Consider the following 25,321-nt stretch of genomic DNA (forward strand, 5'->3'; position numbering starts at 1 on the left):
GATCACAAGGTCAGGAGATCGAGACCATCTCTACTAAAAATACAACAGATTAGCCGGGTGTGGTGGCGAGCGCCTGTAGTCTCAGCTACTTGGGAGGCTGAGGCAGGAGAATGGCATGAACTCGGGAGGCCGAGCTTGCAGTGAGCCGAGATTGTGCCACTGCACTCTAGCCTGGGCAACAGAGCGAGGCTCCGTCTCAGAAAAAAAAAAAAAAATGCATGAACTAAAGTTAAAACTCAGGGTGTGGCGTGGAGGGTCAAGGAGTAGGGGAAATTTTACAGTTAACAAGGCTACAAATACTTTTCCAAATTATTGAGTTCAGTATTTAAGCATTTCTTATACTTCTCAGATATGTGAAATACTAGCATTTTATCACCTTTCCCATCTGGAAAATAATTATAGATTAGGTCTATCATTAGCTGTTTAAAAACTAGGTTTTTTTTTTTTGTTTTTTTTTTTTTGTTTTTTGTTTTTGGTTTTTTTTGAGACGGAGTCTCGCTCTGTCGCCCGGGCTGGAGTGCAGTGGCCGGATCTCAGCTCACTGCAAACTCCGCCTCCCGGATTTACGCCATTCTCCTGCCTCAGCCTCCCGAGTAGCTGGGACTACAGGCGCCCGCCAACTCACCCGGCTAGTTTTTTGTATTTTTTAGTAGAGATGGGGTTTCACCGTGTTAGCCAGGATGGTCTCGATCTCCTGACCTCGTGATCCACCCGTCTCGGCCTCCCAAAGTGCTGGGATTACAGGCTTGAGCCACCGCGCCCGGCTAAAAACTAGGTTTTAATTGTACAACTAACTATTCAAGTAGAAAAGTAAAATGATACTAAATCTGACCTTGACCTACCTTTATGGTCCCTACAAGTTATAGTAGTCATCAATTTTTGTTTGTATCTTTTTTTTATTTTTCTTTTGAGACAGGGCCTTGCTGTGTCACCCTGACTGGAGTGCAGCAGCACGATGACTGCTGTCTGCAGCCTCAACCGCCCATCCTCAAGTGATCCTCTCACCTCAGCCCCATGAGTAGCTGGAACTACAGGCATGTGCCCCCATGCCCCGCCAATTTTTCTGTTTTTTGTAGAGACAGCATTTCACCTTGTTGCCCAGGCTTGTGTTTGTATCTTTAATGACCTTTTTTTTTTTGGCGTTTTTTCTATATATATATTTAAAGAATTGTGTGTGTGAGATCATGATTAAGTTTTAGATTTTGGTGGAAACTTAGACATTGCCTAGCACTCCTTTTCCATCCCTTTCCCATTTTGTAAATGAGGAAACAAGTCTAAATGGTCAAGTGGCATACCCAAGTTATTGGAGCTGGCTAGTGATACAACCAGGACTACACCCCAGGTCTTTGGACTCCCACACCAGTATTCATCCTACTAAAGTAGATGATAGTCTTAAAAAAGTACAAATTGTTGGGAGGAACAAAACTAGTTCTCTTAGTTGCATAATTTTTTTTTCTTTGAAGATTTTTTTCTTTGGTGTTCTTGACTCAGAAAATCCAACTTTCTGGTATTACAAAAAAATCAAGATTAAAATTAATACATTGAGCACCTTAAAGCATAATACAGTTGACTTTGTAATTAGCAGAGTTGAAAGTGATGAGAAGATCCTCTAATTTTCTTTTTGCCTGCAGGAAGGTGGGAGTCAATCATTTTGACAAGTCTCCTGAAAGGAACAGCTAGCAGGAACTGAAACCTTTTTCCATTTGGTCTCGTGGCGAAGGCAGAGACTGCTCCAGCAGCTCCACACAGTATGGAAGACAGTTATTTACCTTCTTGTGTTCTCGAATTTTGTTTTATTTCAAAAGTAATACATATTTGTTTTGTGTTAAAGTGTAAACTGAATATTCAGACATTTTACATAATATACATTTATTTTGTTTGTATGTTGTAGATATCATTCCATGATAGTACATACAGGTCTACTTCATTGTGTTTTTAAAGAATTGAAAAGTACTCCATAGCACAAACGTACCATGATTTACTGAACAGTTCTCTTGGTAATGGACATTTAGGTTGCCTCCAGGATTTGGCTACTTTGAACATCCATGTATATATATATGAAGGACAGATTTCTAGAAGTGAAATTGCCAGGTCAAATGGTATAGTCAAATTACTTTTCACAAAATACCATACTGACTTAATGCTTTTACTGATAGTGTGTGAATGCTTGTTTCTCCACATCCTCACCAATCCAGATTATCATGGCATCTTAATTATTGCCATTTTGATAGGCAAAAAGTATCTCATTGTTCTAACATGTATTTCCATGTTTCTGCTAAGGTTAAATATCTTAAAATTATTTCTTGGCCAGGCGCGGTGGCTCAAGCCTGTAATCCCAGCACTTTGGGAGGCCGAGACGGGCAAATCAGGAGGTCAGGAGATCGAGACCATCCTGGATAACCTGGTGAAACCCCGTCTCTACTAAAAAATACAAAAAACTAGCCGGGTGAGTTGGCGGGCGCCTGTAGTCCCAGCTACTCGGGAGGCTGAGGCAGGAGAATGGCGTAAACCCGGGAGGCGGAGCTTGCAGTGAGCTGAGATCCGGCCACTGCACTCCAGCCTGGGTGACAGCGCGAGACTCTGTCTCAAAAAAAAAAAAAAAATTATTTCTTATGCTACAAGTCACAGTGCAAAGATTTTGAAATACTAGAATATTACCCACATATAGTGGACTGGAGTTGGTATAAGGTTATTTTCTCTTCCTCAATGAAACTGTCTTATTTCTCCAGAAATGATGTGCTCACGGGTGCCCTCTGAACAGTCTTCTGGTACCGCTGTCTTGCCTAAAGACAGTGCCCCATTTTCTTGGAGTTCCTTGGATGAGGATGGATTGGATGACTCCTTGCTGGAGCTGTCAGAGGGAGAAGAAGATGATGGTGATGTAAATTACACAGAGGAAGAGATCGATGCACTGTTGAAGGAAGATGACCCATCATGTGAGCAGTCTTCTGGGGAAGATGACGGTGGGCATGTTGAGAAGGGAGAAAGAGGGAGTCAAATTCTACTTGATACCCCCCAAGAGAAAAATTCATCCTACAGCTTGGGACCAGTAGCTGAGACTCCTGACCTCTTCAAACTACCTCAGCTAAGTACATCAAGTGGTCATGGACCAACTCCTACTAAACCATTAAACAGACGCTCTGTACTAGAAAAGAATCTTATAAAAGTAACTGTTGCACCATTTAATCCAACAGTTTGTGATTCTTTGCTTGATAAGGACGAGACTGATTCATCCAAAGATACTGAAAAACTCTCTTCCCTTGGAGAAGAGATGAGAGAAGATGGTCTTAGCTCAAGTGAAAGCAAACTTTGTACTGAATCTGAAGGGGTCAGCCCCAATAACTCTGCCTGGGATGGGCCCCAGCTCTCTTCTTCAAACAATAACTTTGAACAAGCTGTCTCTGATAAAAATATGCCTGACAGTGAGAACCCTACATCTGTATTCTCTCGGATCTCAGACCATTCAGAGACTCCTTCTAATATGGAGTCATCCTGCAGAAGTGGTGGTTCACACAAGTCAAGTTGTGAGATGAGATCTCCAGTTGTTTCCAGCTCATCGAACAAAGTAAGTACATTTTTTTCAAGGTGAAGAGAAAAATGAAATTATTTTTATTCAGATGTATAGCAGAGTTTCCATATACCCGCTATCTCCACACATACACAACTTCCCCTGCTGTGAGCATCCTACTCCACAGTGGTACATTTGTTATAATCTGGCAGAGCTTTGTATTCAGACAAATTGGGGTTTTAATCCTGACTAGCACTGTGACCCTGGGCTAATTATTTAGCCTCTATGTTTCCCCACATTTCTTTATCTAAATTGCAGTAAATAATATTTCATAGTATAATAAGGATTAATGAAATAATGTATTTATATCACCTGGTACATAGTATTAAATTACCCTCTGTTGAATAATTACTAAGATGGTAATTCTATTATTTTTCCTGTCTTTGGGTTTCAGCCTATGTCTCAATCTTTATTGCCATGCTATATATTAAGATACAGCACTATCTCTGAGTCAGCCATGAAAGAGCTGAAAAATCTTGGGCAATTTACCTAACTTTTTTGAACCTGATTCCCTATCTGCCAAATGGGTGTAATAATCCCTGCCACATACTGTTTCTTTTTTTTTTTTTTTTTTTGAGATAGAGTCTCACTCTGTCCCTCAGGTTGCAGTGCAGTGGCACAATCTCAGCTCACTGCAACTTCCACCTCCCAGGTTCAAGCAATTCTCCTGTCTCAGCCTCTGGAGTAGCTGGGATTACAGATGTGCACCACCATGCCCAGCTAATTTTTATACTTTAGTAGAGACTGGGTTTCACCATGTTGGCCAGGGTGGTCTCAAACTCCTGACCTCAGGTAATCCACCCGCCTTGGCCTCCCAAAGTTTTGGGATTATAGGCGTGAGCCACTGCACCTGGCCAGGGTTTCTTTTTTCTTTTTCTTTTTTTTTTTTTTTTTAAGATTACAGTTGTTATTTAAAGCACTACTGTCATACGTGGTACACAGTAGTGTTCACGAATATGCTTTTGTAGCCTTTGGTTAAAAAATATTTCCATAAATAGTCTTGTTTTCAGTGGTTTTCTTGTAACTGAGAATCACCTTTCCTTTTGCATTCCTTTTCCTCAAAAAAGCAGGATATTCTTAACAAGGATTTTGGGAAGATGAAAGGCCATGAGAGAAGACTAGGCAAAGTCATTCCTGTTCTACAAACCAAGACCAGGTAATGTAAATTATAATTAAATATTCTGACTTCTTTTGATTCTCTTCAATTTCTTTCTTCCCCTCCTGTTTCCTCTTAGTGTAGGGAAAAAACCCTGCTCCAGGAGTAAGCAAATTTGAAGTTCCAGCACTACCAACTATGTGACTTTTGGCAAGTCAGTTAATCTCTTACCTCAGTGTTTATGTATAAAATAAGGCTAATGGTACCTCCTCTGCTGCTTTACAGGGTTATTTTGAAAGCAAAATAGACATATTAGTGAAAACACTACAAATGTAAGATATCTTCTCCTATGCATGGGGCAGCCTGGTCACATATATGATAAGAGGTTAGAATAATTTTAACCAAAATGTTAAAATACAACTAGTAGAAAATCATTTTGTCGTCTCTCCCAAGTTGCATACAACTGCCCTCGCAAAAAAATTCTAGTAGGGGTTGCAAATTTGTGTCACCTTTTCAATTTATTCTCTTGTTACCAGGAGATGGCAGTGTCTCTACATGGTCCTTTTAAACTGAATCTACTAGAGAAGCTTTTTTTTTTAATGTTGAATCAGATTAGCTTCCTTACAGTGAGATTTTAAAAAATTCTTTTGCTTATACATTTATTATATTTATTTTGCTTATACATTTATTATATTTATTTTGCTTAAAAAATTTAATTAGGCCGGGTGCAGTGACTCACACCTGTAATCCCAGTACTTTGGGAGGCTGAGGTGGGCCAATTGCTAGAACTCAGGAGTTCAGTACCAATCTGGGCAACATGGCAAGACCCCGCCTCTACTAAAAATAAAAAAAAATACCCAGGTGTAGTGGCGCACACCTGTGGTCCCAGCTACTAGGGAGACCGAAGTGGGAAGATTGCTTGAGCCCAGGGGACAGAGGTTGCAGTGAGCCGAGATCATGCCACTGCACACCAGCCTGGGAGACAGACCTTATATAAAAAATAAATATTTAAATTGTTACAAATAAGGCTAAAGTTTCCTTTGACTACGACCCTGAATCCCGGTTTCCTGGTTTTTTATTTTGTTCACATAATTGAGAGAAATCTTGTGAATTGCTTACAATGTAAGTGATATCAAAAACTCACAACTCAGGCTACTTGGGACAGTAATAAATTTGCAGTCTCAATATTCTTATCCACTGACTCTTTGGTACAGTCAGTCAGTATGAATATGGGCCAGAAACTGCTTTCACCAAGGTCACCGTTGCTGATTGCCAGATACAGTGATTCTTTTCAGTCTTTATCCCATTTAACTTTTCAATTTCACTCTAGAAAGTTAGCTATTTTCTGACTAACCTTGAATTACTCAACAAATACTTTCTTTCTCTAGGGACTAGGTAATCTTCACCTTTCTATTCCTTGTTAGCAGGAGGTTGTATCTATTTCCTTCAAGCTGGAATGCAGTGGTGTGATCATAGCTCACAGCAGCTTGAACTCGTGAACTCAAGTCATCCTCCCTCCTCAGCCTCCTGAGGAGCTCGGACTATAGGCACACGCAGCCATGTCCAGCTCATTTAAAAAAAAAAATTTATTGGGTTTCACTGTGTTGCCCTGGCGGGTCTCAAATTCCTGGCCTCAAGCAGTCCTCCTGCCTGAGACTCCCAGAGTGCTGGGATTACATGTGTTAGCCACCACACCCAGCTTCTCTTCTTTTTTCTCGATTCCATACTCCATTTGAGTTTTTTTTTTTTTTTTTTTGGCTAATACTGTCTTCTGCCTCTTGATCATAAAGATAATTTTGCCTCTGAAACTTAGTTCTAATCAATCAGCAGTATATCACTTCTCTCTACAAAGCTCTATATTCCTGTTTCTAATGGGCTGTTTTTCTTTTTTCTGGTTTGCTTTATTCAAGGACTAATGTTCCGACGTTTTCACAATCAAATCTAGAACAGCAGAAGCAGCTTTATCTCAGGAGTGTCATTGCTCATATAGAAGACCCAGAGGACACTAACCAAGGTAACATGGTAACCAAAGAAAGGCATAAAAACATGTGATGCAACTTTCTCTTTCCACTGTAACAGCTTAAACTGACTGGGAGATTGTTTAGAATTTTCTTAAATTCTTGAGAAAGATAACTTCCTTACTCAAAGATTTTCGTTTAAAGGGATTGCCTAACTAGATAATTCTCAAAGTGGTTTGGTTAACCAGTATTAGAGAGGGGTCTAAGCACGCTTACAACAGTACATGAAAGGTGCCTCCCTCGTGGCTGAGGGCTTTAACCCAGACCTGTACATTTTTGCTAGGGATTTTTTGTCTGAAAAATGATGGAAGTGGATGACCAGGTGCTGCTTACTAATCAGTGGTTTTTAAAATTTGCAATGTTTTATTTTCCCTGTTACCTTCAAGCATTTAAATGTAAAAGCAGGCATTTCAAATACCATTCTGCATTTTGGCTTCTGAATAAAAGCTCTTGAAAGGTTTGGCTACCTTCCAGATCCTTCAAGTTGTGTTCTCCCCTCTTCATTAGAAGATAATTGCAAACCAAAGTGACTAGATTCTTTCTCCAGCTCTCAAGAGACTACAGTCCATGTTATCATTCAGCCTGAACTGTTGGCTGATGGGAAAGCTCCTAAAGGGGAGACTTGTGGGAAGAACTGAAGGTGAAGGGGTTAGAGAGGTTTTATACTGATAAAAGAATCACTTCTTAAAAAGATCACTCCAGGCTAGGCGTGGTGGCTCATGCCTGTAATCTCAGCACTTCTGGAGGCAGAGGAAGGCAGGTCACTTGAGGCCAGGAGTTTAAGACCAGCCTGGCCAGCATGGCAAAACCCCATCTCTACTAAAACTATAACAATTAGCTGAATTGTATTCTTTTGGGGAAAAAAAAAATTAGCCAGGTGTGGTGGCACATGCCTATAATCCTAGCTACTCGTGTGGCTGAGGCACAATGATCACTTGAATCCGGGAGGCAGAGGTTGCAGTGAGCCAAGATCATGCCATCGCACTTTAACACGGGTGACAGAATGAGACTCTGTCTCAAAAAAAAAAAAAATCCAGGCCGGGCGCGGTGGCTCAAGCCTGTAATCCCAGCACTTTGGGAGGCCGAGACGGGCGGATCACAAGGTCAGGAGATCGAGACCATCCTGGCTAACCCGGTGAAACCCCGTCTCTACTAAAAAATACAAAAAACTAGCTGGGCGAGGTGGCGGGCGCCTGTCCCAGCTACTCTGGAGCCTGAGGCAGGAGAATGGTGTGAACCCGGGAGGCGGAGCTTGCAGTGAGCTGAGATCCGGCCACTGCACTCCAGCCTGGGCGACAGAGCGAGACTCCGTCTCAAAAAAAAAAAAAAAAAAAAAAAATCCATGTTCTGTCATCTTTATTCATTCTGCAAACTTTTCTCGAGTATTTCAGTGGTGGTAGGTAGGAAGAAAAGGAATTAGAAATGTAAAGAGGAGTAAGATAGGGTCGTGGCCCTCTGGGAATTCATAGCCCAGAGAAGAAGATAATTACACTGCAGTATTGATTAGTGTTCTGATAGAATTACATATAAAGTACAGTAGGAGCAGGGAAGGAGCCCTTCTGCTTGTGTTTGGGAAAAGTGGAAGATGAGGAAGGAGGATGCCCTAGGTGAGCTCCACAGAGAAGATAATTAGTTTAATTACTCTAAGATCTATTGTAAATCACTAGGGAGCGTTTTAGGAGGATTTTTGGTCCTTTCGCAGAGGAGACTCTTCTTTCTTTTGACAAATCCTGAATTATGTAGTAGTTTTTCTTGTTTGTTTTATAAGACTATGAGTGAAAGGTTTAGAACTCAGAGACATCAGTCAGAAGAATTTTTTATCCCCTGTCCTTTTTTCACTGAATATTTCATAAGCAACCAAATATTATACTGATTATTAGCCCTCTGCTTGTGAGATCCCTTTGCTAGAACTATTTTAGGTCTGGTAGAAGTAGAGAAACCTCTCCTCTCCACCTCTCCCCCCACCATTGAAGGGGCAAATTTAAAAGAAATCTGTCTATATTCAAGCTCTGTGGAAGAGGCCTAGTCATGTCATTGCTTTTCCCTCTGTGAGCTGACTCCTTTTTTTATATCCTAGGCAGTTGACACTGATGATATCCAGTTACGTTTTCTCTCTCATTTGGAACATTTAAAGAAAATTTCCCAAGAAAAGTAAAGAGCAGCTGTTCACACTATAACATCATTTTCAGTCTTTTTCGCCATTCAGCAGTTCCTCTCCCAGTATTACCACAACAATCTATATCCCATAAAGAATAGCTAGAATAACTATAGTGAATAGGCAGCATACTTCAGTGGTTGAGAGAAGAAAGTCTAGTCTAGAGGTAACATCTGGGTTCACATCTTGGCACCACTGCTTACTGGCTGGGTGAGCCATTAAAAACTCATTTGTAAAATGGGGATAATATCAAATCTTAGCTTACATGAAAATTGTACGGGTATAAGGCATAGAACAGTACCTAGCGCTAGCAACTAACATTGAATAGTTGCTGTTATCAGCAAGAAAGGATATCTTTTCATACTGAATTTTTTATAGGTAAAATAGCCTTAAATCTAGTGTTTGTTTTTAAATCACAGACAAAAAATACTGGAAATAGCTTTGATAAAATGTTGATAAATGAAGGTGAGTGGTGAGTCCACTTTCTACTTTTGTGTATATTTGACAATTTCCATAATTAAAAAGTTGTTTTTTAAGCACGTCTTTTAGGGCATTCATTTTTTTCAACATTACAAATTACTCTAAAAATTTCACAGACCTCTGGCACTTCCTTCTGCCTTCCAGGAACCCAGTATAGTAAGTTTTTCTGTCACTTCCATTGCCCAGTGTTCCTACATCCAAAATCGTAAGATTTTCATATACCATATTGCAAGGGCGGGAGTGCTGTATTCTTCACCTTTCCTCCATTTGTATGTGAATTATAGTGCAGCCAGAAGCACAAAAGGGGAGCATAGTACTTCCTGTCCTCCTTTTTGAGATGTTTATTGTATTTAACCTTAAAAAAGTATAATTCTTCAGGTTCTTATCAGACACAGAGAAATTAGTAAGGAGTAGATTCAAATGTAGTTCTTGCCAGTTCAGTTTGAATCCTCTCCATGGGGTTAGTTATCTTTTTTCACTTTATCAATAATGTATATATTATTGATGTAGAATGTAACAAAGTAAATCATCCTTCAATTCCATTATTCTAATGTAAGTATAATGTCTTTAGTTTAGTGCCGCATTTTTTTTTTTTTAATAATAACACTTAAAAAGAAATACCACTTCCTTTCTGGTATCCTTGCAAGTGGAAAACTTTCTGTGAAACTATATGTACTTAAAGTAGAAAAGGACAATTAAGAGCTTCTCTTTAATCTCCTAAAACATAAATCTGTTCTATGTATCTTTGCCAAGTGACCATTTAGCCTTTGTTTAGAGTTCTAATAATGCAAAACACATTACCTCATAAGGCAGGTCATTCATTGCTTAGAAAATTCTAGTTGTTAGAAAGTTATTCCTTACGTTGAGTCAATTGTGGCTTCCCTGTAACTTCTAGTGGTAGTTTCTAGTTCTGCCCTCTAGCATTATGAAAAATAACTTTGTTCTGTCTTTCATTTTTTATTCTTTTCTTTTTTTTTTTTTTTTTGGAGACAGAGTCTTACTCTGTTGCCCAGACTGGAGTGCAGTGGTGCGACCTCAGCTCACTGCAGCCTCTGCCTCCCGGGTTCAAGCAATTGTCCTGCCTCAGCCTCCCAAGTAGCTGGGACCACAGGTGTGGGCAGCCACACCTGGTTAATTTTTGTATTTTTAGTAGAGACAGCGTTTCACAATTTTGGCCAGACTGGTCTCGAACTCCTGGCCGCAAGTGATCCGCCCACCTTGGCCTCCCAAAGTGCTGGAATTACAGGCATGAGCCACAGCACCTGGCCCATTTTTTATTTTCAGACATTAGAAATAATGAGTCTCTCTCCTACAAAGAAAAAAACTTAAAATCACCTATAAATCCATCCTGCCACCTAGAAATAACAAAATTAACATTTTGATAATTATCTTTCCTGTAAGGTAGAATATATACAGGGAAATTACATATTAATAGTTTATAATCTGCTTTCTTTGTACTTAATATATTAAGGAACTTTTCATGTTAAATATTTGAAATTAAGATTTTTAATGATTACAAAGTATTTTATTATATAATTTATTTCATCTTGGTAAATTAGATTGTGTCCATTTTCACTAGTAATGCTGCAGTGAACATTCTGGTCAATAAATGTTTATGTACAACTCTTATTTCTATAGGATGAATCCCTAGAAGTGGAATTGCTGGGTAAAGTATATAAACATTTAAAAAACTGTTACATGTTACCAGATGGTCCTGCCCCAAAAAATTGTATTAATTTTTAGTGTCACCATTTTGATAGGTAAATTTTAACATATTTTGTTTTAATAATTGGTAAGGTTAAACTTTTTTATTTATTGGTAATTTATATTTAATCATAACTTTTAAAAAATCATCTAATATATATTCCATATTCCAATTTCCATAGTTGTCCCAAAAATGTATTTTTGTAACTTTGGTGAAATAGCATCTAATCAGAGTTCACATATTTAGTTTTTGTCTCCTTACTCTCTTTTAATTTAGGTCACTTGTTTTATAGATTGTCCCACATTCTGAATTTTGTCTGTTTCTTAATTTGTTCCTCCATCCTCTGTATTTCCTGTAAACTAGAAGCTGGGTCCAGAGGTGGGATTAGATTCGAATTAAGTGTTTTTGGCAGGAATAATTCCTAGGTACTATCGTGTATTCATCCTACACTATATCCTCCTAACCAAATTAGGAGGCATATATGACACTTAATGACAGGTTGTTCCACAAATAGTAATACTAAGTTTGTTAAGGTGTAAACCGCCATATCTATCCATTGTAAAGTACATTTACCCCTTTGTAATTAGTAAATTATCTGTGGGGTGATGCTTTGGTACCATGTGAATATCCTATTCCCCAACAACTAACTCTTCACCTGATTGCTTGAGCATTTATTGATGATCCTTGCTTGAATGAGCTATTGCACTGGGAGTTACATAGAAAATGTTCTTTTTTGGCTGGGTGTGGTGGCTCGTGCCTATAATCCCAGCACTTTGGGAGGCCGAGGCAGGTGGATCATCTGAGGTCAGGAGTTCGAGACCAGCCTGACTAACATGATGAAACCTGTCTCTACTAAAAATATAAAAATTAGCTAGGCGTGGTTGTGGGCACCTGTAATCCCAGCTGCTTGGTAGGCTGCGGCAGGAGAATCTCTTGAACCCAGGAGGCAGAAGTTGCAGCAAGTGAAGATCACGCCATTGCACTCCAGCCTGGGCAACAAGAGCAAAGTTCTATCTCAAAAGAATGTTCATTTTCTAAATATATAACTTCTTCTACAGTTATTAACTAGCATTCTTTTATAAAGATTTTCTATTATTTTAGTATTACTATAACCTCATGGATTTTTTTAAAGAATCAATGTGTTGTAATCAATTATAGCTACTGTTCTTTTTTCTTTTTGATGCTCAGTTTGTCTCAAATTTGATAAATGGGAGCTCCTTCAAGATGATTCTTGTTCCTATTGACATGATCCCGTTAATCTTTTTTTAATTGTAAAAAAATAAGTCTAACATAAAATTTACCATCTTAACCATTTTTAAGTGCACAATTCAGTAATGTTACATATATTCACATTGTTGTGAAACATATCTCCAGAACCTCTTCATCTTGCAAATCTAAAACTCTATACCTACACAACAGTTCCCCTTCTCTCCCCTCAGTCTCTGGTAACCACCATTCTACTTTCTTTTCTTTTTTTTAAAAATATGACTACTTTAGATACCTTTTATAAGTGGAATCATACAATATTTATCTTTTTGTGACTGGCTTATTTCATTTAGTATAATGTCTTCAAGGTTTACCCGTTGTGGCATGTGACAGGATTTCCTTCCTTTTTAAAAATTTTTATTTTTATTTTTTTTCTATTTTTCTCACCACTCAATTTCCTTCCTTTCTAAGGCTGAATAATATTCCATTGTATATATACACACCATTTTGTTTGATCCATTCATCTGTCAGTGGACATTAGGGTTGCTTCCACTTCTTGGCTATTGTGAATAGTGCCACTATGAACATGGGTCTACAGCTATCTCTTTAAGACCCTATTTTTAATTCTTTTGGATATATATGCAGAAGTGGCATTGCTGGACCATATGGTAGGTCTGTTTTTAATTTTTTGAGAAACTTTCATACTGTTTTTCACAGCAGTTGCGCCATTTTGCAGTCCTACCAACAGTGCACGAGAGTTTTAATTTTTCCCCATCCTTGCCAGCACTGGTTTTTTTGTGCTTTTGTTGTTTTTTTTTTTTTTTTGTAGTCTGGAGTCTCGCTCTGTCACCCAGGCTGGAGTGCAGTGGTACAGTCTTGGCTCATTGCAACCTCTGCCACCCACGTTCAAGCCATTCTCGTGCCTCAGCCTCCCAAGTAGCTGGGACTACAGGCACACTCCACCACGTCTGGCTAATTTTTGTATTTTAGTAGAGATGGGGTTTTGCCATGTTGGTCAGGCTGGTTTTGAACTCCTGAGCTCAAGTGATCTCCCCATCTCGGCCTCCCAAAGTGCTGGGATTGCAGGTGTGAGCCACTGCACCTGGCTTGTGTTTTTGTTTTTGTTTTGTTTTGTTTTTTTATAGTAGCTTCCTAAAGGGTGTTAAATCAGTATTCATTGTGTTTGTGTCACAACTAAGTATTGTTCACTGAAAAGCCAAGTAGTATATTATGGCTTCATTTTCTTTCTTGAATTGTTTATTTTTGTAGAGTTGTTAATTGCTTCACTTTCTTTCATTGAATTTTTTTTCAGGAGAGCTTTTTCCTAGAGCCTTCTGTTCTACTGCTCCAATTTGCACTGCTTGTTCTGTAGCCCTGCAACAGAGCTGTCATCCCAGGATTTTCCTCTGCTGCCCTACTGGGTTGAATCCTGTTTCTTGGATCCTGTATCTTCCTCTTTCTTATTTTTGGTTTTAGTAGAGGACATCCTCTGAGAATATCTAAGAAAGGATGCATAGATTTTTTTGGTCTCTGCATATCTGAGCATGTCTTTATTCTATCCTTATACTTGATTGATAGTTTGATACAGAATTCTAAATTTAAAATCAATTTTTGCTCAGAAATTTGAAGACATGGCCGGGCGCAGTGACTCACACCTATAATCCCAGCACTTTGGGAGGCTGAGGCGGGTGGATCACAAGGTCAGGAGTTTGAGACCAGCTTGGGCAATATGGTGAAACCCCATCTCTACTAAAAAAAAAAACCATACAAAAATTAGCTGGGTGTGGTGGCGGGCGCCTGTAGTCCAGCCTGGGTGACAGAGCAAGACTCTGTCTCAAAAAAAAAAAAAGAAATTTGAAGACATTCAGTACTGCTCTTAAGAAGTCTGTTATCAGTTTAACTTTTATTTATTTGTATGTGATCTGTCTTTTTCTCTCTGGAAGTTCTTTTTTTTGTTTGTTTGTTTGAGACAGAGTCTCACTCTGTTGTCCAGGCTGGAGTGCAGTGGCATGATCTGAGCTCACTGCAGCCTCCACCTCCTGCGTTCAAGCGGTTCTTCTGCCTCAGCCTCCCAAGTAGCTGGGATTATAGGCACCCGCCACCTGCCTGTAATCCCAGCTACTCGGGAGGCTGAGGCAGGAGAATCACTTGAACCCAGGAGGCGGAGGAGGCGGTGAGCTGAGATCGCATCATTGCACTCCAGCCTGGGCAACAAGAGCGAAACTCTGTCTCAAAAAAGAAAAAAAAAAAAAGATAATAAGCATATTGGACTAAAAACTTTCTTTGTGCACCTTTGTAATTCCTCCCTTCTGCCTTTCTCTGCCCCCTCTAATCCCCAGGCAAGATTTACCACTGATCCAGTGTCTACTGCCGTTAGTTTGCATTTTCTAAAGTTTTATGTGATGGAATCATATGCTATGGTAGTCTTTTGAGTCTGGCTTCTTTGTCTCAACATAATTATTTTGAAATTCATCCATGTTGCATGTTTATTTCTTTTTATTGCTGAGTAGTATTCCATTAAATAGATTTATCCCTAAGTGAATGTTTACCCATTCACTTAGATGGGCATTTGGCTTATGTTCAATTTTTGGCTATTACAGCTAAAGCTGTTAGGAACATTCATGCACAGATCTTTGTATATTGACTGGGTCATATGGTAGGTGTGTGTTTAACTTTTTAAGAAACTGCCAAACTGTGTTCCAAAGTAGTTGTACCATTTTTTATTTCTATTAGCAGTTGTATGAATTCTGGTTGTTCCCAGCCTTACCAGCAGTTGGGTATGGTCACTATTTTTAACTTTTTTGCCAAGTTTTTAATTGTAAAATACACATAATACACACATAACCATCTTTTTAAAACCTTTTTATAGAAACATTTTGGCTGGGTGCAGTGGCTCACGCCTGTAATCCTAACACTTTGGGAGGCTGGGGTGGGCGGATTACCTGAGGACAGGAGTTCGAGACCAGCCTGGCCAATTTGGTGAAACCCCGTCTCTACTAAAAATACAAAAATTAGCCAGGCGTGGTGGCAGATGCCTGCAATCCCAGCTACTCGGGAGGCGAGTCAGGAGAATCGCTTGAACCCAGGAGGCAGAGGTTGCAGTGAGCCGAGATCATGCCATTGCACTTTAGCCTGGGCGACAAGCAAAACTCCGTCTCAAAAAAGAAAAAGTTAGAAGTGTACAGTTCAGTGGTATTAAGTATATTCATATTGTTGTACAGCCATCACCATATCCATTTCAATAATTTTTTGGTCTTGTACATCTGAAGCTTTGTTTTTTATTTTTTTAAAGATGGAGGTCTTGCTACATTTCCCAGGTTAGGCTCAAATTCCTAGGCTTAAGCAATCCTCCTCCTCAGCCTCCCAAGTGTCTGAGACTATAGGCACACATCGCTATACCCACTACAAATCCAAAGCTCTATACCCATTAAACAATAACTCCCCATTCCCATCTCCCTTTAGCCCCTGACAACCACCATTCCACTTTATGTGTTTATGAATTTGACTACTGTAACAGGAACCTCACATAAGTGGAGTCAGACAAAGTGGTATTTGTCTTTTTGTGACTGGCTTATTTCACTTAGCATAATGTCCTCAAGGTTCATGTTTGTTGTAGCATGTGTCAGAATCTCCTTCCTTTTTAAGACTTAGTAATATTATAGTGTATGGATGCCACATTTTGATTATCCATTTATACATCAATGGACACTTGGTTTTCTTCCACCTTTTAGCTATTGTGAATAATGCTGCTATGCATATGCGTCTACAGATATCTTTTTGAGACTCTGCTTGCAATTCTTACGTACTGAGAAGAGGAATTGCTAGATCATATGCTAATTATATATATTTTTTTATTTTTTTATTTTTATTTTATTTATTTTTTTAACATGGAGTCTAGCTCTGTCACCCAGGCTGGAGTGCAGTGGCACAACCATAGTACAGTGCAGCCTCAAACTCCTGGCATCAGTCTCTTGAATAAGGTTAAACTACAGGTGCACACCACCATGCCTGGCTAATTTTTTTTTTTTTTTTTTTTTTTTTAATTTTTAGAGACAGGGTCTCACTGTGTTGCTCAGGCTGGTTGTAAACTCCTGGTCTCAAACTATCTTCCCACTCCAGCCTCTTTAGTAGCTGGGATTATAGGTACATATCACTGCACCCAGACTATTTTCTTTTACTTATTTGTTTTTTGAGACAAAGTCTCAGTCTGCCACTGAGGTTGGAGTACAGTGGTGTAATCTCAGTTCACTGCAACTTCTGCCTCCCAGGCTCGAGCAGTCCTCCCACCTCAGCCTCCCAAGTAGCTGGGACTACAGGCTTACCACCAAACCTGACTAATTTTTTGTTTTGTTTTGTTTTTTGTTTTGTTTTAAGATAGTCTTGCTCTGTTGCTGAGGCTGGAGTGCAGTGGTGCAATCTCAGTTCACTGCAACCTCTGCCTCCCAGGTTCAAGCGATTCTCCTGTCTCAGCCTCCTGAGTAGCTGGGATTACAGGCGTGCGTCCACCACACCTGGCTAATTTTTGTATTTTTAGTAGAGATGGGGTTTCACCATGTTGGCCAGGCTGGTCTTGAACTTCTGACCTCAAGTTATCTGCCCACCTTGGCCTCCCAAAGCACTGGGATTACAGGCTTGAGCCCCCGCACTCGGCCTAATTTTTTGTATTTTTGGTAGAGACCATGTTTTACCATGCCACTGCACCTGGCCACCTATTTTCTGTTTGTTAGTTTAGTAGTTTAGTTTAGTTTACTTTAGTTTGAGACAGAGTCTTGCTCTGTTGCCCAGGCTGGAATGCAATGGTGTGATCTTGGCTCGCTACAACCTCTGCCTCCTGGTTTCAAGCAGTTCTCCCTGCCTCAGCCTCCCAAGTAGCTGGGATTCACCCACCACCACGCCTGGCTAATTTTTGTATTTTTAGTAGAGGCGGGGTTTCGCCATGTTGGCCAGGCTGGTTTCTAACTCCTGACCTCAGGTGATCCGCCTTCCTCGGCTTCCCAAAGTGTTGGATTACAGGTGTGAGCCACCACGCCCAGCCTATTTTCTGTTTTTTAATGGGAGTCATCCTAATGGCTGTGAAGTGGTCAGTTTTTATAATTTTAGACATTCTAATGTATGTGTAGTGATATCTCATTGTAGTTTTCATTGTAGTTTTCGTTTGCATTTTCCTAATGAGTAATAATGTTGTGCTTATTCGCCATCTGTATATCTTCTTTGGTGAAGTATTTTTTGCTCATTTAAAAAATTGGATTATTTTCTTATTATTGAGTTTTGAGAGTTCTTTTTTTTTTTTTTTCCGGCCTTTTTTTTTTTTTTTGAGACGGAGTCTCGCTCTGTCACCCAGGCTGGAGTGCAGTGGCCGGATCTCAGCTCACTGCAAGCTCCACCTCCCGGGTTCACGCCATTCTCCTGCCTCAGCCTCCCGAGTAGCTGGGACTACAGGCTCCCGCCACCTCGCCCGGCTAAGTTTCTGTATTTTTAGTAGAGACGGGGTTTCACTGTGTTAGCCAGGATGGTCTCGATCTCCTGACCTCGTGATCCGCCCGTCTCGGCCTCCCAAAGTGCTGGGATTACAGGCTTGAGCCACCGCGCCCGGCGAGAGTTCTTTAAATACATATTCCAAATGCAAGTTTCTTTGCCAGATAAGTAATTTGGAAATATTTTCTCCCAGTGTATGCCTTGTCTTTTCATTCCCACGAGTGTCTTCTAAAGAACAGAAATTCTGCCAGGCGCGGTGGCTAATGCCTGCAATCCCAGCACTTTGGGAGGCCGAGGTGGGCGGATCACAAGGTCAGGAGATCGAGACCATCCTGGCTAACATGGTGAAACCCCATCTCTACTAAAAATACAAAAAAAGCTGGGCGTGGTGGCGGGCGCCTGTAGTCCCAGCTACTCAGGAGGCTGAGGCAGAAGGATGGCATGAAACCGGGAGGTGGAGATTGCAGTGAGCCGAGATCATGGCACTGCACTCCAGCCTGGGTGACAGAGTGAGACTCTTTCTCAAAAAAAAAAAAAAATTCTTAGTTTTGATGAAGTAAGTTTGTTTATTTTTATTTATTTATTTTTCTTTGTAGTCACTGGTTATAGCAGATGAGGTAAGTTTTAATCAGGTTTTTAAAAATTTCGTGGGTCAGGAGCGGTGGCTTACACCTGTAATCCCAGCACTTTGGGAGGCTGAGGCAAGCGGATCACCTGAGGTCAGGAGTTCGAGACCAGCCTGACCAACATGGAGAAAGCCCATCTCTACTAAAAATACAAAATTAGCTGGGCGTAGTGGTGCAAGCCTGTAATTCCAGCTACTCGGGAGGCTGAGGCAGGAGAATTGCTTGAACCGGGGAAGCAGAGGTTGTGGTGGGCCGAGATCATGCCACTGCACTCCAGCCTGGGCGACGAGCAAAATTCTGTCTCAAAAAAAAAAACATATATATACACACACACACACACACACACACACACACACACACACGATTATACTTTCATGTGGTATCTAAAAAATCTTTGCCTGAAAGAAAAGGCCCCCAAAATTTTCTCCTATGTTTTTTTTCTAGAGGTTTTATAACTTTAGGGATTACATTTAGATCTGTGATCGTTTTAAAATATATTCTGTATGTAGTGCAAGATATGGATTAAAGCATGTAATCCCAGCACTTTGGGAGGCTCAGATAGGAAGATTGCTTGAGCCCAAGAGTTCGAGACCAGCCTGGGCAATGTGGTGAAACCTTGCCTCTACCAAAAAAAATTAAAAAGTTAGCCAGGTGTGGTGACATACACCTGTAGTCCTAGCTACTCAGAAGGCTGAGGCAGGAGGATTGCTTGAGCCCAGGAGAGGGAGGTTGCATTGATGCACCACGGCACTCCAGCCTGGGTGAGAGTGTAAGACTGTCTTAAGAAAATACATATATATATATATATAGAGAGAGAGAGGGGAATGTAAGGCTTATCTTCTTGGCACATGGATATTCAGGTGCTTTTTTACCATTTATTGAAAAGACTGGCCGGGCGCGGTGGCTCACGCCTGTAATCCCAGCACTTTGGGAGGCCGAGGCGGGCGGATCACGAGGTCAGGAGATCGAGACCATCCTGGCGAACACGGTAAAACCCTGTCTCTACTAAAGATACAAAAAAAGTAGCCGGGCGTGGCGGCGGGCGCCTGTAGTCCCAGCTTCTAGGGAGGCTGAGGCAGGAGAATGGCGTGAACCCGGGAGGCGGGGAGCTTGCAGTGAGCGGAGATCCCACCACTGCACTCCCGCCTGGGTGACACAGCGAAACTCCGTCTCAAAAAAAAAAAAAAAAAAAAAAAAAGAAAAGACTGTCCATTCTGCATTGGATTACCTTTGTACCTTTGTCAAAAATCAGTTGTCTCTAGAAAAATCAGGTTTCCAGGAAAAAAAAAAGACTAATGTGTTTCCACTAGTGTTCTTATTTTTCAGTTGTGTTGGCTTTTGTAGATTCTTTGCATTTCCATATAAATTTTAGGATCAGTATATCAATTTCTTAAAAAAAGGCCTGGGATTTTGGTTGGGATTGTATTGAGTCTATATAAATAAATAAAACAGAGAGAGAATTAACATTTTATTTTGTTTTTTTGAGATGGAGTCTCGCTCTGTTCCCTAGGCTGTCGTGCAGTAGTGCGATCTTACCTCACTGCAACCTCTGCCTCCAAGATTCAAGCAATTCTCCTGCCTCAGTCTCCCAAGTAGCTGGGTTTACAAGTGCCTGCTACTACACTCAGCTTAATTTTTTTATTTTTAATACAGGGTTTCACCATGTTGGCCAGGCTGTTCTCGAACTCTTGACTTCGAGTGATCAGCCCTCCTCAGCCTCCCAAAGTGCTGAGATTACAGGTGTAAGCCACCGCGCCCGGCTGAGAATTAAAACATTTTAATATTAAGTGTTTCGATTAAAGTCTTCTTTAATTTCCTTCGGAAATGTTTTGTAGCTTTTGTACAGTCTTGCACATCTTTTATCCAATTTATCCCTGAGTGTTTCATATTGTGATTATTTCATAAAATGATTTAGTTTTTAAAATTTCAGTGTCTGTTCATTGCTATTATATAGAAATGTAATTGATTTTTGTGTCTTGATCTTATTTTCTATAACCTTCCTAAATTCTTTTATTAGTTTGATAACTGTTTAATAGATTTTATCAGGTTTTCTCTATAGGTTATATTGTCAGCAAATAAAGAAATTTTTACTTGTTTCTTTCTGACTTAGATGCCTTTTATTTACTTTTCTTGTGCTGCCTAGAACCTCCAGTTAAGTGCAAATGAGATCTTTTCTTTTCTTTTCTTTTCTTTTTTTTTTTTGTTGTTGTTATTGTTGAGACAGTGTCTCACTCTGTTGCCCAGGCTGGAGCGCAGTGGCATGATCTCGGCTCACTGCAACCTCAGCCTCCTGAGTAGCTGGGATTACAAGCGTGAGCCACTGCACATGACCTAATTTTTTGTATTTTTAGTAGAGACAGGGTTTCACCATGTTAGCCAGGATGGTCTCAATCTCCTGACCTCGTGATCTGCCCGCCTTGGCCTCCCACAGTGGTGGGATTACAGGCATGAGCCACCATGCCTGGCTGAGATCTTTTCCTGTTGTTGACTTCTTTTTTTTTTTTTTGGGGGATGGAGTCTCGCCCTGTCACCCAGGCTGGAGTACAGTGGCTCGATCTCAGCTCACTACAATCTCTGCCTTCCAGTTTCAAGCAATTCTCCAGCCTCAGACTCCCGAGTAGCCGGGACTACAGGCACCCACCACCATGCCTGGCTAGTTCTTGTATTTTTAGTAGAGACGGGGTTTCACCATGTTGGCCAGGCTGATCTTGAACGCCTGACCTTAGGTGATCCGCCCACCTTGGTCTCTGAAATTGCTGGGATTACAGGTGTGAGCCACTGCGCCCAGCCAATTTTTTGTATTTTATCAGAGGTGGGATTTTGCTATATTGGCCAGGCTGGTCTCAAATTTATAACTTCAAATATCTGCCTACCTCTGCCTCCCAAAATGTTGGAGTAACAGGCGTGAGCCATTGTGCCCGACCCTGTTACTGATTTTAGAAAAACATTTAGAACTGGGCACGGTGGCTCATGCCTGTAATTCCAGTGCTTTGGGAAGCCAGTGTGGGAGGATCACTTGTGCCCAACCTAGGTGACAGAGCGAACCCTGTTTTGTTACTAATTTTTTTGAGATGGGGTCTGGTTGTGTCCCCCAGGCTAGAGTGCAGTGGGGCCATCACAGCTCACTGCAGCCTCAACCTCCTTAGCTCAAGTAATCCTCTTACCTTGGCCTCCAGAGCAGCTGGGACTACAGGCATGTGTCACTATGCCTAGCTAATTGTTAAATTTTTTGTAGAGATGGTTTCCAGCTTTGGCCTCCCAAAGTACTGGGATTATGAGCATGAGCCACCATGCCCGGCCTGTGTTCTAATTTTTATTCCGAGATAGATAGATACATAGATAGATAGATTGAAATTTTTTTTTTTTTTTTTTAAGACGAAATCTCGCTCTGTCACCCAGGCTGGAGTGCAGTGGCATGATCTCGGCTCACTGCAAACTCCGCCTCCTGGGTTCCCGGCATTCTCCTGCCTCAGCCTCCCAAGTAGGTGAGACTCCAGGCACCCGCCACCATGCCCAGCTAATTTTTTTGTATTTTTAGTAGAGACGGGGTTTCACCATGTTATCCGTGTTAGCCAGGATGGTCTCCATCTCCTGACGTCTCTTTTTTAAAAAATAGAGACAGTAGCCAAGCATTGTGGTGGCACATACTTGTAGTCCCAGCTACTTGGGAGACTGAAGTGGGAGGAACCCTTGAGCCCAGGAGGCTGAGTGAACCAATGTCGTGTAACGGCACTCCAGCCTAGGTGATGGAGTGAGGACCCTGTCTCTAAAAAGTTAAATAGAGATGGCGTCTTGCTGTTACCCAGGCTAGTCTCGAACTCTTGGCCTCCCAAAGTGCCACAATTACAGGCATGAGTTACCATGCCTGGCCTTGTTTTCTAGCTTTTTAATGTGGAAGATCAGATCATTGATCTGAGAACTTCCTATTTTCTCTAAGCGTTTTAAGCCATAGGCTCCCCTTTAGGCACTGCTAGCTGCATCCCACACATTTTGATATGTTTTCATTTTCTTTTTCTTTTTTTCTTTTTTTTTTTGGGTTGTTTTTTGAGATAAAGCCTTGCTGTGTACCCAGCCTGAGTGCAGTGGTACAATCACGGCTCACTGTAACATCAACCTCCTGGGCTCGTGATCCTCCTACCTCAGCCTCCCAAGTAGCTGGGACTATAGGTGTGTGCCGCCAAGCCTGGCTAATTTTTTTTATTTTTTGTAGAGATGGGGTTTTGCCATATTGCCCACACTGGTCTCAAACCCCTGGGCTCAAGTGATCTACCCACCTGGGCCTCCCAAAGTGCTAGGATTATAGTATGTGAGCCACTGGGCCTTGCCTTAAATTAATTTAAAAAAATTTTTTTTTGAGACGGATTCTCACTCTATCACCCAGGCTGGAGTGCAGTGGTGTGGTCTCGGCTCACTGCTATCCACACCTCCTGGGTTCAAGCAATTCTCCTGCCTCAGCCTCCTAAGTAGCTGGAATTTCAGGTGCATGCCACCACACCCAGCTTATTTTTGTAGTTTTTTAGTAGAGATGGGGGTTTCACTGTGTTGGCCAGGCTGGTCTCGAACTCCTGACCTCGTGATCTGCCTGCCTCAGCCTCCCAAAGTGCTGGGATTACAGGCATGAGCCACCGCTCCTGGCCTCCTTAAGTAACTTTTATGTTTAAAGTAGATGTCTTACAGACAGCATTTAATTGGTGGCTGGGTCTTGCTTTTTTTTTTTTCTTCCCAGTCTCACAATCTCAGTCTTTAATTGGAGCATTAATCCATTTACATTTAATGTACAATCCCATATGGCTGGATTAATATCTACCATCTTGTTACTTGTTTTCTATTTGTTTTCTGTTTCCTCTTTCATCTTTTCCTGACTCATTTAATTTTTGTAGTATTTTTTAGTATTCCATTTTATCTCCATACTTACTGCCTATACTTATTTGTTGTATTTTTGTTATTTTATTAAATTTATTATTGTTATTATGGAGATGGGATCTCACTCTGTTGCCTAGGCTAGAGTGCAGTAACATGATTATAGCTCACTGTAGTCTTGACTTCCTGGCCTCAAGCAATCCTCCCACCTCATCCTTCAAAGTGCTGGGATTACAGGCATGAGCCACCATACCCGGCATGTTATTTTTACGTTAAACAGTAAGTTACCTTTTTTTTTTTTTTGAGACGGAGTTTCACTCTTGTTGCCCAGGCTGGAGTGCAATGGTGCGATCTTGGCTCACCGCAATCTCCGCCTCCCAGGTTCAAGCAATTCTCCTGCCTTAGCCTCCCTAGTAGCTGGGATTACAGGCATGTGCTACCACACCCAGCTATTTGTATTTTTAGTAGAGACAGGGTTTCTTCATGTTGGTCAGGCTGGTCTCGAACTCCCGACCTCAGGTGATCTGCCCACCTCTGCCTCCCAAAGTGCTGGGATTACAGGCATGAGCCACCGTGCCCGGCCATAACAGTAAATTATCTTTTAAAGACATCATCTAAATGGGAAAAATAGCCTTTTATATGTACTCACATACTTACCATTTTCACTGCTTTTGATTATTTTCTATAGATCCAAGTTTCGATCTGGTATTATTTTCCTTTTTCCTAATGAACAACTTTTAATGTTTGTTGTAGTGCACATCTACTGATGATGAAGTCTCTCTGCTTTTATTTAGAACGTGTTTATTTTGCCTTCATTTAAAAAGCTTTTTATTTTGAAAAATTATAGGCCGGGCGCGGTGGCTCAAGCCTGTAATCCCAGCACTTTGGGAGGCCGAGACGGGCGGATCACGAGGTCAGGAGATCGAGACCATCCTGGCTAACACGGTGAAACCCCGTCTCTACTAAAAATACAAAAAACTAGCCGGGCGAAGTGGCGGGCGCCTGTGGTCCCAGCTACTCGGGAGGCTGAGGCAGGAGAATGGCGTGAACCCGGGAGGCGGAGCTTGCAGTGAGCTGAGATCCGGCCACCGCACTCCAGCCTGGGCGACAGAGCCAGACTCAGTCTCAAAAAAAAAAAAAAAAAAAAAGAAAAATTATAGACTTATAAGAAGTTTCAAGGCTCACGTCAGTTGTTTCTCTTCCCTCAGGGATCGCAATTCTCAGTAGTCTGAAAGCGCTTGTTTGATATATTTTGCCTAGTTTCTAGTAGCTTATAATGAGAGGTTAAGTCCCCCATTCATCTTAGCTAAAAGTGGAAATATCTGTTTTGGTTTTTATTGACGATCATAAACAGCAATGGTTATATAAATTGTGATTCTGAATTTCCCAGGACTGTTGAAGACATTCATATATCATTCAGTATCCCCTGTATCACTTCATAAATGAGTTACATAATAACTCCTGTTTCTTTTACTTTTTGCCTTGCCTGAAAGGAAAATCAGTCAAGATTTCTACTAGATCATCGCAGTTTTGTTGACCTAGAGGTGACACATTTGCATTCTTGCCTTCTACTTATTTTTTTCTTTTCATTTATATTTTATTAATCTATTTATAAAAGCAGTAGCCCATGTCCCCTGTAGCACATTTTTTCTTTCCTTCTCTCTCCATTCCCTCCCCTGTATTAAGTACTTTACATTGCATGGAATAGAGACATTATGATTGCCTTTAAGTAACTGAGCTTAAGGATTTACAGGAAAAGATAATTAGATGAGACTCTTTTCACCAGGCCTCGTAGTGAAAAGATTTAACCATAGAGCTGAATTACACGCTCCATCAGAAATGTGTGCCTCTGACCAGGTGGGACAGCTCATACCTGTAATCCCAGCGCTTTGGGAGGCCCAGGCGGGCGGATCATGAGGTCAGGAGTTCAAGACCAGCCTCACCAAGATGGTGAAACCCCATCTCTACTAAAAATACAAAAATCAGCCGGGCATGGTGGTGGGCACCTGTAATCCCAACTACTCGGGAGGCTGAGGCAGGAAAATCGCTTGAAACTGGAAGGCAGGCCGGGCGCGGTGGCTCACGCCTGTAATCCCAGCACTTTGGGAGGCCGAGGCGGGCGGATCACAAGG

General features: G+C 41.1%; 1 protein-coding gene across 3 annotated transcripts in view; it reads left to right on the forward strand.

Annotated features, from left to right (window-relative positions):
- S100PBP (S100P binding protein) overlaps positions 1–25,321 on the forward strand; it is a 43,054-nt gene that overhangs the window by 6,504 nt on the left and 11,229 nt on the right. For 2 of the 3 annotated variants that reach the window (XM_025395788.1, XM_025395779.1), the window contains exons 2-5: positions 1,632–1,748; positions 2,730–3,565; positions 4,636–4,724; positions 6,575–6,678. In XM_025395788.1, coding sequence (XP_025251573.1) covers positions 2,732–3,565; positions 4,636–4,724; positions 6,575–6,678 — 1,027 coding nt within the window. In that variant the 5' untranslated portion in view covers positions 1,632–1,748; positions 2,730–2,731. The remainder of the gene's footprint in view (positions 1–1,631; positions 1,749–2,729; positions 3,566–4,635; positions 4,725–6,574; positions 6,679–25,321) is intronic. The other variant, XM_025395798.1, reaches the window with a different exon arrangement.

The sequence above is a fragment of the Theropithecus gelada genome, chromosome 1 (genome assembly GCF_003255815.1).
Source record: "Theropithecus gelada isolate Dixy chromosome 1, Tgel_1.0, whole genome shotgun sequence".
Taxonomy (NCBI): domain Eukaryota; kingdom Metazoa; phylum Chordata; class Mammalia; order Primates; family Cercopithecidae; genus Theropithecus; species Theropithecus gelada.